Source organism: Siphateles boraxobius, unplaced genomic scaffold (assembly GCF_051911475.1).
Source record: "Siphateles boraxobius isolate OS27281-9 unplaced genomic scaffold, OSU_SipBor_1 46, whole genome shotgun sequence".
NCBI classification, from domain to species: domain Eukaryota; kingdom Metazoa; phylum Chordata; class Actinopteri; order Cypriniformes; family Leuciscidae; genus Siphateles; species Siphateles boraxobius.
In genome coordinates, this window is record NW_027509097.1 from 9,479,427 (window position 1) to 9,496,192 (window position 16,766).

At 41.7% G+C, this 16,766-nt stretch overlaps 1 protein-coding gene across 3 annotated transcripts in view; it reads left to right on the plus strand.

The window, feature by feature from the left end:
• nrg3b (neuregulin 3b) overlaps positions 1-16,766 on the plus strand; it is a 222,679-nt gene that overhangs the window by 194,147 nt on the left and 11,766 nt on the right. The window contains exons 4-8 of one of the 3 annotated variants that reach the window (XM_077200685.1): positions 5,600-5,626; positions 8,788-8,890; positions 9,485-9,611; positions 12,531-12,640; positions 12,986-13,174. In XM_077200685.1, coding sequence (XP_077056800.1) covers positions 5,600-5,626; positions 8,788-8,890; positions 9,485-9,611; positions 12,531-12,640; positions 12,986-13,174 — 556 coding nt within the window. Of the gene's footprint in view, positions 1-5,596; positions 5,627-8,787; positions 8,891-9,484; positions 9,612-12,530; positions 12,641-12,985; positions 13,175-16,766 lie in introns of all 3 variants that reach the window. The other 2 variants (XM_077200684.1, XM_077200686.1) reach the window with 2 other exon arrangements.

Consider the following 16,766-nt stretch of genomic DNA (forward strand, 5'->3'; position numbering starts at 1 on the left):
CTTCCGCTCGGGCTGAGGCACCAATGCTATCCAGTTCTGAGGAACTTGATGTTGTTAGTGTTGAGGGAGATGTGGAGGATTCGCCACCCCACACTCCTGAGAGTGATGAGCTTATGGAGGTGTTAACAAGAGCTGTTGAAAAACTTAATATTGAATGGCCAGTGACTAGACAGGAGTCTGTTTCTAAATCAAAGTTGGATGAGAGATTTTTGCCGTCACGTGTGCAGCCTCCACGCCGGTGCCTGCCGTTTTTCCATGATCTCCACACCGAGGTGTCGAAATCATGGAGAAAACCGGTGTCATATAGAGTGTTTAGTCCCCAGACTTCAACATACGCTAATATTATGGGAGCCAAGGCTCATGGTTATGGTGCGTTGCCTCGTGTGGAAGAGACGCTTGCGAGCCATCTCTCCCCCGAAGCAGCATCATCTTTTAAGGCACCGGCATTACCCACCAAGCCTTTAAGAAACACTTCGGCTTTGGTGGGTAAAGCATATTCGGCAGCAGGTCAGGCTGCGTCATGTCTGCATACTATGTCAATCTTGCAGGCATACCAGGCTGATCTGCTAAGGGACATGAGTGAGAGTGAGGAGGTCAGTACTGACGTAGTTCGCGAACTGCGTCAGGCTGCTGATTTATCCCTGCGTGCCACCAGAGAATCGGCCAAATTAATGGGTCGTTCTATGGCAGCTCTGGTGGCCGCAGAAAGACATTTGTGGTTAAATCAGACTAATATTAAAGAGAGAGAAAAAGCTTTTCTTTTAGATGCTCCTCTTTCTCCCATGGGGTTGTTTGGTGATGCTGTGAATTCAGTTATCGATAAATTCCAAGAAGAAAAGAAACAAACTGCAGCTTTTAAAAAGTTTCTTCCCCTTAAAGTTCATGTCCCTGGGGCTGCTGGGCGGGAGCAGCCCCGGCCGTCTTCGAGCTCATCACATAGAGCGCAGCAGAGGCAGAGTGTCGCGTCTCGTGCTCCCCCTGCTGGACAGTGGGCTCAGCCGCGACACTCTCAGCCGAAGCCTTCTCCCAGTAGAACTGATCTGAGGACAGTTATATTGGCTAAGAAGGCTTCGGCTAAGAAGAAGTCCTGACGCCAAGCCGTTCAGGATGCTGAGGGTGGTCCCCACCGAGGCGGAAAGGTGTTCACCTCTTTTTACGGTGCCCATTCCTCCTCGGTGCCCTCAGGGGCTCGTTCTGCCAACCCCGCCTTTATGCCGGGGCACAGACGATCCCAGCGAGCGCTTTCCCGAGGGACGCTCGCTCCCTCTGAGGAGGGTCTCAGAGCGGTCAGACCAGTTGTTCCCTGCCGGTGCGCCGTTACAGGGCGCTGCGTCTGCTGCTCAAGTTACACCAGAGGCCAGTCTCGAGAGGCTGGTACCCTTAGTAGAATTTCTGGCAGAGTGGAAAAGCCTTCCAAAAATATCTCATTGGGTCCTGCAGACAGTAGAAAAGGGTTATGCTATCCAGTTCAGGTGTCGTCCACCAAAATTCAGAGGGGTTCTGCACACAGTGGTGGGCCCCGAGCAGGCTCTGGTATTGGAACAAGAGGTGAAAACGCTCCTTCAAAAAGAGGCTATAGAACGGGTTCCTCCTCCCAGTTTGGAGTCAGGTTATTACAGCCGATATTTCATCGTTCCAAAGAAGGATGGGGGGTTGCGTCCAATTTTAGACCTGCGCATATTGAATCGCTCGGTAGGGAAGCTAAAATTCAAGATGCTCACTATCAAGCAGATCGTGTCTCAAATCAGGTCCGAGGACTGGTTTGTCACGATAGATCTGAAGGACGCATACTTCCATGTGTCCATCCTTCCACAACACAGGAAGTTCCTGAGGTTCGCCTTCGGGGGCGAGGCGTACCAGTACAGGGTTCTTCCGTTTGGCCTAGCTTTATCTCCCCGCACTTTCACGAAATGCATGGATGCAGCACTAGTGCCTCTGAGGCTTCAGGGCATTCGTATTCTCAATTACATCGACGATTGGTTGATTTTAGCTCAGACCGAGCAGATGGCGGTTCGGCATCGAGATGTCGTCCTCGCTCATATCAGAAAGTTGGGGTTGAGGCTGAACGCAAAGAAAAGTGTATTATCTCCTTCCCAGAAGACCACTTTTCTGGGTGTCGTTTGGGATTCGGTATCGATGCGGGCGCGACTCTCTCCGACCCGCATCGCTTCGATTCTCTCAGCTGTGAAACAAGTGAAGCTAGGCCAGCTACTCACTGTCAAGCAGTTTCAGAGACTGTTGGGTCTGATGGCAGCAGCGTCCAACGTTATACCTTGCGGCCTGTTGTACATGAGACCGCTACAGTGGTGGCTCAGGACCAAGGGATTCTCCCCGAGGGGAAATCCGCTCCGCACGTTCAAAGTCACGCGGCGCTGCCTTCGTGCTCTGGTCATGTGGAGAGAAACTTGGTTCCTATCCAAAGGTCCTGTGCTGGGGGCTCTTTGTCGTCGCATAACGCTAACGACGGATGCTTCCCTCACAGGGTGGGGGGCGGTCATGAGTGGTCGCCCAGCCCAAGGTCTGTGGCAGGATCATCATCTTTCGTGGCACATAAATTGTCTAGAGATGTTGGCTGTGTTTCAGGCTCTGAAACACTTCCTAACAGACCTGAGAGGCCATCATGTGTTAGTTCAATCAGACAACACGTCGGTGGTCTCTTATATAAATCATCAGGGGGGCCTGCGGTCTCGCCGGCTTTACAAGTTGGCCCGTCAGATCCTCCTGTGGTCCCAAGGGAAGCTACTATCTCTGAGAGCAATGTATCTCCCTGGGTATTTGAATGTGGTAGCAGACTCCCTGTCGAGGCAGGGGCCGAGGCCAGGGGAATGGAGACTCCACCCCGAGGTGGTGGAGCTCCTTTGGTTGAGTTTCGGTCGCGCCGAGGTGGACCTATTCGCTTCCAAGGAGACCACTCATTGTCATCGGTGGTTCTCCATCACTCTTCCAGCCCCCCTGGGGTTGGATGCTATGGTGCAGCCGTGGCCGAGGTCACGTCTGTACGCCTTTCCCCCGATTGCTCTGTTACCAGGAGTTCTGGAGAGGGTCCGCCGGGACGGGGTCAGTCTACTACTAGTAGCCCCGTTCTGGCCGGCCCGAGTATGGTTTGCGGACCTGATTTCTCTCCTGGACGGTTCTCCTTTGGAGCTCCCGGTCAGGAGGGATCTACTCTCCCAGGCGGGGGGCACGATACTTCACCCCCGCCCAGAATTGTGGAAACTGTGGGCTTGGCCTCTGAGGGGGCCCAGCTCATAGACTCCGGTCTCTCAACCGAGGTTGTTGAGACCATTCTTAACTCCAGAGCTCCATCCACGAGGAAGCTTTATGCCTTGAAGTGGAAACTTTTCACTTCTTGGTGTGGAGAACACCTGCAGGACCCAGTTAACTGCCCAGTGGGTGCAGTGCTGGAATTCCTGCAGGAGCGCTTCTCCACAGGGTTATCCCCCTCCACACTAAAGGTGTATGTGGCGGCACTAGCTGCTTACCACGTCCCTTTCAGTGGAGTTTCTCTTGGGAGACACCCGCTTATAACTCGTTTCCTCCGTGGCACTTTGAGGCTGAGGCCAGCAGTTCGTACGAGGGTGCCGACTTGGGATCTGGCCATTGTATTAGAAGGTCTTTCCCTAGCTCCTTTTGAACCTATCGAAGAAGTTCCCGAGAAGTTTCTCACTTTTAAGACTATCTTTTTGCTTGCTATCTCTTCACTAAAAAGAATCGGAGATTTGCAGGCTCTGTCGGTTTCACCCTCGTGCCTGGAATTTGCACCTGGCATGGTTAAAGCTTTTCTGCATCCTAGACCAGGTTACGTTCCTAAGGTTCCTACTAATATTGTTAGACCTACGGTTCTGCAGGCTTTCTGTCCTCCTCCATTTATGTCATCGGACCAGGAGAAACTTAATTCACTCTGCCCTGTTAGGGCATTAGACGCTTATGTCCACAGAGCTGCCCTGTGGAGGAAATCAGAACAACTTTTTGTATGTTTCGGGCCACCCAGGAAAGGGTGTCCGGCGTCTAAACAGAGAATGAGCAAGTGGGTGGTTGAGGCTATCTCACTTGCTTATGAGTCGGCTGGCCAGCCTTCACCTTTGGTTGTCCGAGCTCACTCTACCAGGAGTATGGCTGCTTCTAAAGCTCTTTTGTCGGGGGTTTCCCTGAGTGATGTTTGTGATGCGGCTGGATGGTCTTCACCGCATACTTTTATTAAGTTCTATGACCTAGACTTAAGCTCTACCCCTGGGGCACAGGTGCTCTCGTCCTCTGTGCGCTAGTCTCACATGACGGTCATTTGGTCCTATGGCGACGTGGGTATTCGCGTTCCCGCAGCGTTTGACGCAGCTCGAAGTTCCCTTGAAAGGGAACGTCTCGGTTACGTATGTAACCCTAGTTCCCTGATAGGGAACGAGACGCTGCGTCGCTCCGCCATACTCCCGGCACTCCCGTTAGCGCTTCCTTCAAGCCTATCAGAAGCTAATGCGCTTGTGTTTTTGGGGTGCTTTATAGTTTCCTGGTCGATGACGTCACCCGCCTATGACGTTTCATCTCTCCATTGGGCTGATTCCATACGTGCTTCATGACGCACAACGCAGGGGCGTTCCCGCAGCGTTTGACGCAGCGTCTCGTTCCCTATCAGGGAACTAGGGTTACATACGTAACCGAGACGATTTCAGCTCATTATTTTCCCACAGATCATGTTTAAATTGCAGCATGAATATATGCAAAAACATGTGGCGTTGAAAAATTGAGGCTGCTATGTGGCAATTTATCATTTGACAGAGGGTTTTCTGTCACTGGGTTTGATCTCTGTTTTTTCCCCTCAAAGTGTGTCCACTAAAATAATCTTTCTCGGGCAAGCCGCAGTCTATTTAAAAACCTTAGACCACCTCTGTCAGAAAAGCAATTAAGTGTGAGGGTTTCATTTTAATTTAAATTAGATTATATTACAGTAGCTTGAAAAAGGGGACTATTCAAATGAAAAGAGCATGAGTGTTCGTCTCTTTATCAGGAACAGCAGTTCTGAGGCTTCAGTGGGATGGAGAAGAGAGAGAGAGAGAGAGAGACTGACTGTATTTAGATAGGTGAATTGCTTGTCCATTGCTCTGCTGGAGAAGACTCCCCTAAAGAGGAGGCATATTGGTTCGAAGCCTTCAGATGAATTAATAAAATTTTTCAACTAGAAAAGACAATTATAAGCATCTCCTGGGCATTACATTTGACAGAGGCATTTCTAAAGCCCATCCCTGACTATATCCGGCTTCTCTAGGGAAGCGTAGCTATTCTACCAGGCAACTAACAGGCCTTTATGTGCTTTATATTATAAACTGCTTCACCCTCTTCACTATTGTGACTGCTCGTATCTTGGGTGATCAAGAGAAAGCTATTTTTGTTGTCGAAATAATGCTGCTACAGAATCCTTTCTGTTTCTGAACAATGAGCAGTTTTAGTTGACAAAACTCGCTTGCTTTTTATTCACGGTTATTATCTGAGTGTTTTAATACGTCTTTGTTTGTGGAAATCTGTATGATAACATCTTTCTCCCTGTTTCTATCTTTCTCTCCATCTGTTTAACCACTTGTCTCTTTTTTGTTATCTCTACCTGAAGCAGCAGATGAGCTGGGAATTGAGTTTATGGGTAAGGAAATGTATATGAAATTATAATATGATTTGTTTTTTTTCTTTATTTTTAATATATTTTCATTAAATAATGGTTTAATTTTATATTTATATTATTAATATTGATATTTTATGACCCCATTTTATTTGAGAGACTTAATGGAATATTTGTACTTTTAAAAATGCATTAATCACACCACAGAACCATTTAACTAGGTTAAAAACTGTTATTATAAATGACTTAAAAGAATCTAAGGCTCTTTCCTATATACATTCATTTAAATTGAAACTTTGCATCTGTGTCAGAATGATGTCAGAAAGAAAAGCACACACAAGCTTCTCCCATTCTTGACCAACATTAATGTATACAAACACACATGATGCTCTCTGTTTCTCATAGAAGCCTAATGTTCTTGAGTTTCCATGGAAACAGAGAAAAAAGAAATCTATTGTAAAGGCACAGGGCAGCATCTGTATGGGCGATGCAGTCTGTGTGGCTTATGCGCATACACGTGTGTGTCTGCTTGTGCTCGCCTGTGTATATGGCTGTTAATTACTGCAAAGCCTCGAGGTGTGCACCTTGCTGAGGTGGCATGTTGCATAGCAAGTCTCTGGGGATAAGAAATATCACACAGCCAAGGGCCAAATACATGCCTTTACCCTAACAAACCACAATATTCACAGACTTAAAGCAGTGTTAACAATGAGGAGCCCAAAAAACTGCTGTGAAAATGGATTTTCCGCAAGCTTTTCCCGCTTCTGCATCCACACACCCTGCCCTACCGTCCTCTCTCATGTGCCTGACAACTGAAAGTATTTCTTTAAGTGAACGAGTGAATCCTGTGAAGTTTCCATTAGTCGTGCTTCACACGCTCGCCTCAAGATTTCCTCAAAAACTGTCAGAGAAGGAGAGATAGCTTAAGTGGAACTGATATGCATTTCTGCTTCTCGGAAATGACTGCCTCAGTGATTTTAATCTGGATGGTGAGCGAGTCCAGTTGTTGGCCATTACGGAGCATGTTTTCCGTGAGAGAGAGAGGCGTGTGTGTGTAGGGGTTGAGTGCACGTGTGCATGAATGGTCAGCTCTGTGCATTTGTGTGCATGTGAGAGCATATTACATGAGTGTATGTTTGTGAGGGAGTCTAGCCATCTGCTTGCAGAGACTCTCCACCAAACTACGGCTCAATATCCGTGAGGACCAGTCTTTCAGTCGCTGCTATCCCACTGCCTGTTCTTTGTATTCCACAGATGTATTTTTGACAGTTTTGGGTGGCTTGTTTCTGCCCAAGATTGATCCATGTAGTTTATTCACTGAGTCTGAACTACCAGTAGAACTACCTTAAGCTCAGACCTGAACCCCTTTTAATGACTTTACGATGCATTGGATCACCGGATACAAGTCACACAACAAATCTCATCATCAATGTTCTGACATCTAGTGGATCTTTTCCCAAAAGTCTTGAAGTTGTTAGGGAAGATCAGCTCACAATTAATCAGGGTTATCATCATTTCAATTTAAATTGAGAATGCTTCTTAAAATCCACCACATGAGATTGGTTGTTCAAGACAAACTTTGAATAATGGCTTGATAAAGCCTTTTTTTTGTATTTTATAGGTCGTCGAGAAAGACAAGTAGGGCTAGGTGATACATAAAGGCTGATTTATACTTCTGCGTCGGACCTACGCCGGAGCCTCTACACTATACACTACACGTTAGTTTTCATTTATGCTTCTGCGTCGTTGTCCACGTTGGCGCGCAATTACACATGCAGAGGGAGCATGTGAAGCCCGAGGGAGGGGTTCTAGCAGACCAATCACAGCACTTGCATCCGCGTAGAATTGACGCGTTGTTACATTTTTGGAGAGGTGCACGTCAGGGTATGCCCTAAGGGTATGCGCGCTACACACAGCCTACGATGTAGCTACGACGTGAGTTCGACGCAGAAGTATAAATTGGGCTTAAGGGATATTATCGAAATATCTAAGCCCATTTCACTCCCCATTTTCATCTCAGAACTATGAGAGCTAATAGGTGATGTTTCAGACGCTCCCGTACATATTTGTCTGAGCGCTCTATGAAGAGAGTCAAAGGTTTCTTTTTACAACAAGTTTTTGCAGTGTTAAGCATTGCAACCAATCATAAACATGTATGTTCAGCGTGTCAACAAAATGGCCACACAGAAGTGTTTAAGTTAGACAGTGGCAAATCCACTGAAAATTCTGGAGTTGTCATTCACCACGATCACTTAATGTGTTCTACACACTTGTGAATCATTAACCCCTTTCCCACTTTGAAAGAGCCGTTGCTCTTTCAACGGCTTCTGATGGGCCCAAATCACTTCTTACGTCAGTGCGTTCTGACCTCGTACGGGCAAAATACCTGTAATCTTCATTCCGTGTTCACACAGCGCATATACTAGGAATTTACTGTTAATGTTACAACTTCCCTTACTAGTAAATTGCTGGAAACAATTTACCGGTATATTTGAAATGGTCATGTTCACATATGATCTGTTATCAGTAATTTTCAGTAAAGACTATATGTGTGAAAAGGGCTATTGTCTTATAACCAAGTGTAAACTCGATTTAAATAAGATATTCATATTTGGCAATGTCGCCCAGTCCTACAGAAAACCATTCATTTTATTTGTATGGACAAAGAAGAGAGAATACATTTCCCTGCATGCTATTAACTTATTTGTATTATTATTAAATCAGTAAATTCCACTTTGTGTAATGTAATGTCAGGTATATCCAGTTCAATAGTGCTGGTTTCCTATAAACCGATCATTAGGATTCTTACGGCAAGGCATTTTAAGCCTGTCAGGCCACTGACACATGAATGTTTAGCTGACAGCTCCCTGCGTGTTTCTCTGCTGTCTATCCCCCATCATCAAATCAAATGTGATTGTGTGCACATGTTTGTGTGCTAGTTAAATATGCCAAAATGGTATAACTAGCCAATTAGTTTTGAAACAGTCCCTTTCCAATCATCTCTAAAAATTATGATTATCTCGTACTGGGAATGTTTCCATTATTGAGTCATTGAATTTTCCTTACAACCTATAAGAGCCAATTAGCTACATTAGGTTATTTTTTTCAATCTAGACTGGCATAGTGATGATGACTGTGAATAAAGCCTGAAGATGAGTGTGTGCTGTCCTTGTCTGTCTTTTCAGAGAGTGCAGAAACGTATCAGAGACAGATTCTGTCCATCTTCAGCATAGCCATCGGGATCAGCTTGCTGGGAGTGGCTTGCATGGCTCTTTACTGCAAAAACAAGTGAGTCCAAGGGGATCAGTGACACGATGGTAATGTTTTCATCCTGTCTGGTAATTTATTAAAAAATATGATACATTAAAAATACAGTTCATAACGACTTAGACCACTTCCAATTTGAAAATGAAATGCTCGAGAAGAAAACAGTATCGCCAGTATTAATAAGTAGATTAGCATAATCTTTTATCAAAATTTGTTATATATTTTAACAAATTTAATTACAATTTTTTTTTTTACATTTCTCAAGTTCTGTAAAATCACAAAATAATAATAATTATTATTATTATAATAATACTAATTTGGCCTTTTCATGACAAGGTTAGTTCAGGTTGTAAAATGTCATTTAATGCAACCACCCAAGAACGTAATAACATTTTTAAACTCTGTTGAAAGTTATAATTAAGATTATATTTGTATTATATATTTTTAAATAATATGAAATCAACATGAATACAAAGGATACATAAGGATTTCTAAGGATTTGTTTGTTTTAAACTATATTAATAAAAGATTATTGGTTTGCTCTTTTCTGTCATTGACATTTCTCATTGCACAAAATTAAATTGTGTGTTTTACAAATGTATTAACACTTTGCAGGAGACAAAGAGAGAAGCATCGAGCCCATCTTACTGAAATTCGCAACTTGAGAGACTCTACCGTCAACGCCTGTAGTCTCATGTCTAAATCCAGCCCCAGAATCGAGAGCACCCTCCAGCTTCAAAAGGTGACGCCTCGCAGCTCCCGTTTGTTTATGTTTCAGAGCAAATTTACATGATGTCCACATTTGTGCCGACAGTCCGCATAATGATCACTTATCCGAAAAAAGCCTACATCCCGCACCCATGCGTATACCAAATATATATGTGTACGGTCAGAAATCAAGCCACCCACATGTGCTGTTATGGAGATTCAAATAAAGTCCCCTGTGCATAACAGTCACCAGTAATGAATACAATTGGCCAGCAGGCAGCTGAAGGAATGATGCCCTCCACGGCTTTACTGCTTTCCCACCTGCTCCGAAGATCCCTCAAGCTGACAGAAATAACACTGAATGCAGCTCAGGGAGTAAACACTGCATCTATCTAATGCAACAGTCAAAGGCAGCCGGCCACCTAGCTAATGAAGAACTGGATGAATAGAGTTGCATTATCCAAACTAGAAGATTAGTCTCTCTCTGGTGCCACTTGGGGTTCATTCTCATCCCGTACATAAATGTTGACGGCTCACATTCCAGTGTGCACTGTCAGGTGCAATGAGAGTGAAGAATCAAGCCACATTTATTCACAATGATTTACCTTAACATTTCCTTGTAGATGCTTTTATACCAAAGTAATTTCTACGAAAGTGCATATACTGCATAAATGACACAGGGTGTACCGTATCAGATCAGTGTCACTCTTACTAATCCAAGCATGCAGGGAAAACCTTTAATTGGACCGCTTATATAATCGTCACAAAAATCTGCTGAGCCAGCAGCAGACGACTATAAAATTAATTTAAAAAGAGGCTGAGAGGGGGAGCTCCAATCTTTTCTTCAGACTTCACTTGAATTCTGCATGTTTCATACCCCCACCCCACAATTTTTTACATTTACAGCAGCCAGTAGGCTACTAATGTGCTGCTTCTCCTCCTCTGAGTTTTCTCGCCCTGCTGAGGCGATGAAGGGGTGGTCAGATATCATCCAATTTTCTTGTTGGAGAGAAGAACAATGCTAACAGGTCCCCAAGGAAGCAGCAGTGTTAGAAGGACACGCTTTTTCAGCTGTAAAGCCCCAAACTAGTTTAAAGTCAAACTCAATCGTTTTAATGATGTTCCACTGGACAGGCAGAGGGAGGGAGATTTCACTAACTGGAATAACTGCATTATCGACTGACTATTCCAGCTCGGCCGACATTGGGGGGTATGGGATACTTATTGCGGGCTGCTCTCAGAGTGCTGGGTTGTTGTACGATAATGGCTTTAATTTTAAGAGGGGGAACAGAAAAAAATACTTCAGGAATTCATTAATGTAATCTTGTCTGGGATTAATTCCTCACTGGGGTAGTCGAAAAGGGTGAAAAATCAGTGTGTCTTGCTTAATCTGCAGTTTATATGTAAAGTCTAATTAAAGTGGCTTTCTCTCACTGAGGGGCCTGTATATCACAGAGTGAGCATCTATATACAGCCTCTTTTCAGAGTTCATGATCCCTTTATTTTTCATCTTTGGCCTGTGCATGTGTGTTCCTACTTTTATCAGTCTGTACAAGTGAGGGGATGTGAGATAAGAATGCTGTACAGCACAAGAGTAATCATACATGTCGTTTGCGGTGGGTCGTGTCCACACCACTTCATGAAATAGCTTGCGGCAGGGATGTGTATAATACAGAGGAAGCTTTTGAGCAGGAGTTTTCATTTTGTTAGTGCGTTATAACGAGTGGCAATTCGGCGCTGGAATTAGATTTTAATGTTTTGCTGAGTGGTTGTTGAAGTCATCGTTGGTGGAAAGCCAGTCCGTTCTAGTTAAGTCATGAAACAAAATGCAAACAAATGTGTTCCCATTTCTCATATCACATTCAAAAGTGAAGGAAAGAAATGAATGCTTTTATTCAGCTAGGACCCATTAAATTGTTCGAAAATAACAGTACAGACTTTTATACGGTCACAGATTTCTATTTCAAATAAATGCGTTTCAGAAAAAAAAAACGTTTTTTTTCCACAGCAATATTAAGCAGCACAGATGTATCAACATTGATAATAATAAGAAATGTTTCTTGAGCACTATATCAGCATATTAGAATGATTTCTGAAGGATAATGTGACACTGTAAACTAGACGAATCGCTGTTGGAAATTTATCCTTGCCATCAAATAAATGACATTTAAAAAATATATTAAATTACTGTATTTTGATCAAATAAATTCAGCCTTGGTGTGCATAACATAAAAATTGTACTGACCCCGAACATGTAGTGAATGTACACTACAGCTCAGTTGCAATTTGGACTTATTAAAATAATTGATATTAGGATGGACCCCGAACCAAATGTAAAAAATCTTACTGCTGGACCAAGAAATGATATTCAAACCCCAGTCGCTGATGCATGCATTCCTCCACTGACCTACAAAATCCTGACCACACAGTGGGAGATACAAGAATAAAGTTGTCAAATTAAATGTCACAAAATTATTCAGGCATGTGAATTTGGTTAGAAAGAGTGACTGCTCTCTCAATCCAGTGTGTAATGATAACTTAGCAAGTCAATGTGCTATTGAAATTGTTTTTAAATAATTCTATGGACATTTCTAATCGTAATGTTACGTTTACATTTCAAATTTGACTAGGGTATGAACAAATGCTCTACTACAAACCTGATCTGATTAATCAAAACCATAAAATATAATTCAAAATTATTTTTGCATAACCTAGTTAATATTCATGAAGTGAGCCTTTAACATTTCATGACATCACAGCCAGCACTTCTGTGCATCCACTCATCGAACTTTCTCACTTTCTATCTCTCGCTGTGTTGACACCTATGAAACATTCACATGGAGAGAAAGACCCATGAGTCATACATGCATAGGAATGATAATCAATGAGGTCATCTATTATATAGTTCTGTTCGCTTGCAATAATATATTTTATTTCCTGTTCATCTCTACAGAGCAGAAGAGCCCATGGTTTCTCTCCACAGGCGGCCAGCATAGTTCTCAGCAGCTCTAAAGTCTCCCTACCAAATCATAATCGCAGTCTCTCCATGGGGAAGCGCTGCAGGTACTTTCCCAGAGCTTCACATCTATTGTAAAACTTCTGACACTCCGTCCTTCTCCACAGAAGTGAAAGCAATGGAGGAAGAAATTTAATCAGCTCTCAATATGGCACCATATGTTAACGTCAAAATGAACCACTTAAAAGAATTATAATAATTGTAATTGGTAACAACCATGATGATTAGCATTTCTGAATTATGGTGGAATATTTTTTTTCCACAGAAGTAATTTATAAGCATTTATTTATCTTGAATTCTAGCATTTGAGCCAGGTGGTCTTGTTTAAAATCTTTGAAATAATCTGTGATTTTTTGTCTTCTCACTTTGGAAGCTTTTATATGTTTCTACAGAAGCTGCTCCTTCTCCTCAAGCCCCGCCCTAAAACACAAGGTAACCAATTATCGAGTTGTCTCAAAGTGGACTCCGCCCATCTCTAGAGCGGGCCATCATCTCATTGGAGGATCTCGAGATTCTCTTCATTCGTATAAACATCTCCAGGAGGTGGAGGTCAATGAGGCGATGCCACAATCTTTGAGAAGGTAAGCAATAAAATGCAACAAAATGACAAACACACTTACAATGATTTTTTTTTTTTAGCTCTAACTGCAATACTTTTTAGCTGTGTAGATTATTTTCATCAGATTCTTAAGGGTCCATGTGTGTGTTTTTAACTACTGCCACTTTTATGTTCCAGTGGTTGTTTGTTTGTTTGTTTATGTTTTTTTAATCAAAACTGACAGATTTCAACTTTTTTTATATGACAGTAATTAAAACTGTCTTGAGAAACTTTTACCATGCCTTCATTATTTATTTGAGCAATTCAGATGTGTTTATGCATGTATTTTATTACCCATGTTTTATACCATACTTTCAATCTTAAAACACAAAAATCCATTGTAAAAAATATGAATTACATTGCTAAAACTTCAAAGAATGCAATGAAAAGAATTGTGTGCATTAATAATACATAAATTTTTGTTAGAAAATAAAAAAATTATGATTTCCATCACCATCATTTTTATCATCATTTGAAATGTGATGGAAATTAAATTTTTTGGGTCAGAAAAAAGGGTTTGGAGGGTATGGAGCTAGAAATGTGTCTTTATTACATGCGAGAAAATAAATGATCTGAGAGAAGAAAAAAAAAGTTTGAGAGAAAAAGTTATCACACTGATAGCAAAAAAGCATTTCATGAGAGAAAAAAGAATATTTGAGAGAAAAAGTTTTCATACCAATAGCAAAAAATAATATTTGAGACTAAAAAAGTTTTGAGAGAAAGTATTTTCTCATAGAACATAAAAAAAGATAAATTTGAAATTTTTAAAATTATTTCTGAGAAAAAAAATCTCTCTCAAAATACTTTGAAAAAAATCTCGAATATATATTTTTTGCTATCAGTGTGAAAACATTTTCTCTAAAAATAAAAAGTGTTTCTCTCAAAACACTTTTCTTTGCTCTCGATGCAATTTTTTGCTCTCGTGTCAGGATTTTGCTTTAGCTGTGAAAATTGTGTCATGGGCGGGGCCACGTTCTTTTTTTCCTATTGGAACGTTCCTATTGGCCAGTCGGGTGAGCATCGTCTTGTCTTAGGAGTCGAACTGAATCATTACACCATTGTTCGCGTTCGGTTCACCTAGATAGATGCCGTCTCTGCAGATGATGACACACACACAACTCGATGGGTAGCTGGCTGAGCAAGTTCAGCATCACTGAAGATTACACATTAAACAATAGCACTCATGCAAGTTTACCTAGCATGATGGCTAATTAATAATTAGCTTTACTAGCGATTAGCAAGCTAATAATATAATACACATTCATTCATGAATATGAGTGCTATTTTTAATGTTTAATCTTCAGTGATGCTGAACTTGCTCAGCCAGCTAACATCCAGTTGTGTGTGTCATCATCTTACCCAAACATTGGAGTGTCCGTGCTCGACTTAGAGCTTAGATCAGGCCCAAAAAATCAAGCCCGATCCTACCCGAGCCCGTGCACGTTGTGTCCGAGCCCAGCCCGACGCATTAACAATAATTATGAGCCCGAGCCCGATTTAAACCCGAGTCCCGACCATTTTAATACGTGGGTCGTTATAACTGACGTTCTCAACTACTTTCTATGTTACTTTCTCCTCCTCCTCTGTTCTGCACCTCCAAATACTTTCAAGTTAGCCTACGTGTCGCCATCATACACATCAGCATAAATGCTCCTGATAAATTATGTGTTATTAAAGCATTAACACACAAACCACTGTTATAACATAAAATCAAGCAGCTACTGAGTGCATGGTTTGGCATGACTGAATGCGCGCAAAGTGCGCTCCCTGAAAAATCCCTAAAGCTGACATCAGTTCATCGCGATCTCACACATCTCTGTTATTATCAATGACGCTGACTGCACAATGAATCTTTCATAATATATACACTTTGTTTGTTATAATTAGAGGATTTGCCAGCATACAGAATTCAGCTCTGAACAAAAAGTCCGTTTTGAGCAGTGAGGGGAGACTATCTTAAATGCTTCTGATTGGCCATTGCGTTCAAGAAATCAACACATATGTCTGTGATTGGCTACATCGCTCAACGCTGCAAACATGTTATAAAACAAAACTCTGGCCTGTAAATCATTTGTATTTTGTTTTAGTTGTTCTTGTTGTTTTTCTGCAACAGGTGAATAAAAATGTATTAGTTTTTATGTTTTATTCATAGATATTTCTAGTTTGCGGGAGTCCCACAAATCGTTTTATTCTCCCGGAACCCACACACACAGAGTGAGTGCATTACAGCCCGCGCCCGCGCTCGCACTCGGCCATCAAACCTAGTCCCGCGCCGCACTCTCTTGCGTTGGGAGTGCACGTCTCTAGATCAAAAGCCCGGCCTGGCCCGAGGATGGTGACGGGAAATATCGGCCCGAGGTCGGGCCTGGGCTCGGGCAGAGAATCTAAACTCTAAGGCAGAGACTGCATCTATCTAGGTGAACCGAACGCGAACAATGGTGTAATGATTCAGTTCGACTCCTAAGACAAGACGATGCTCACCCGACTGGACAATAGGAACGTTCCAATAGGAAAAAAAGAACGTGGCCCCGCCCATGACACAATTTTCACAGCTAAAGCAAAATCCTGACACGAGAGCAAAAAATTGCATCGAGAGCAAAGAAAAGCGTTTTGAGAGAAACACTTTTTATTTTTAGAGAAAATGTTTTCACACTGATAGCAAAAAATATATATTTGAGATTTTTTTTTCCAAGTATTTTAAGAGAGATTTTTTTTCTCAGAAATAATTTAAAAAATTTCAAATTTATATTTTTTTATGTTCTATGAGAAAATACTTTCTCTCAAAACTTTTTTTAGTCTCAAATATTATTTTTTGCTATTGGTATGAAAACTTTTTCTCTCAAATATTCTTTTTTCTCTCATGAAATGCTTTTTTGCTATCAGTGTGATAACTTTTTCTCTCAAACTTTTTTTTTTCTCTCAGATCATTTATTTTCTCACATGTAATAAAGACACATTTCTAGCTCCATACTGGAGAAAATGACAGAATTTTCCTGTAATGCATGTAAAGTTCAAAAGTTTGAACTTCAGTACGATTTTTTATTTATTTATTCAGTAAACGTGCATTAAATTGTTTAAAAAAAGACAGTACAAATATTTCTAATTTATGCTGTTTTGACTTTCTATTCTTCAAAGAATCCAAAAAAAATGTATCCTGGTTTCCACAAAAATATTAAGCAGCATATTAGCCATTTTAAACTGATAATAAGAAATGTTACTTGAGGAATAATGGCTGTTGAAAATTCAACATTGCCATCACAGGATAAATCAAAGTAGAAAACAGTTATTTTAAATTGTAATAAATCACAACAGTACTGTTGTACTGTATTTTCAATCAAATAAAAACATTTTAAAAATCTTACAAACCACAAACTTTTGGACATAGTTTGACATTGTTTGTTGACAAAAGTAAGGTTGAGAGAGCTTGTCATGCTGCAACTGAAGAAAACACCAGCAAATAGAAAAAACACCAGCAAATTAAGAAAACATCTTCATCAGTTTGAAAACGCATGAGCTGCAAATACTCACGATTGAACCAAATACAGAAACGTGCTGCTATACTTATACCTTCAGTT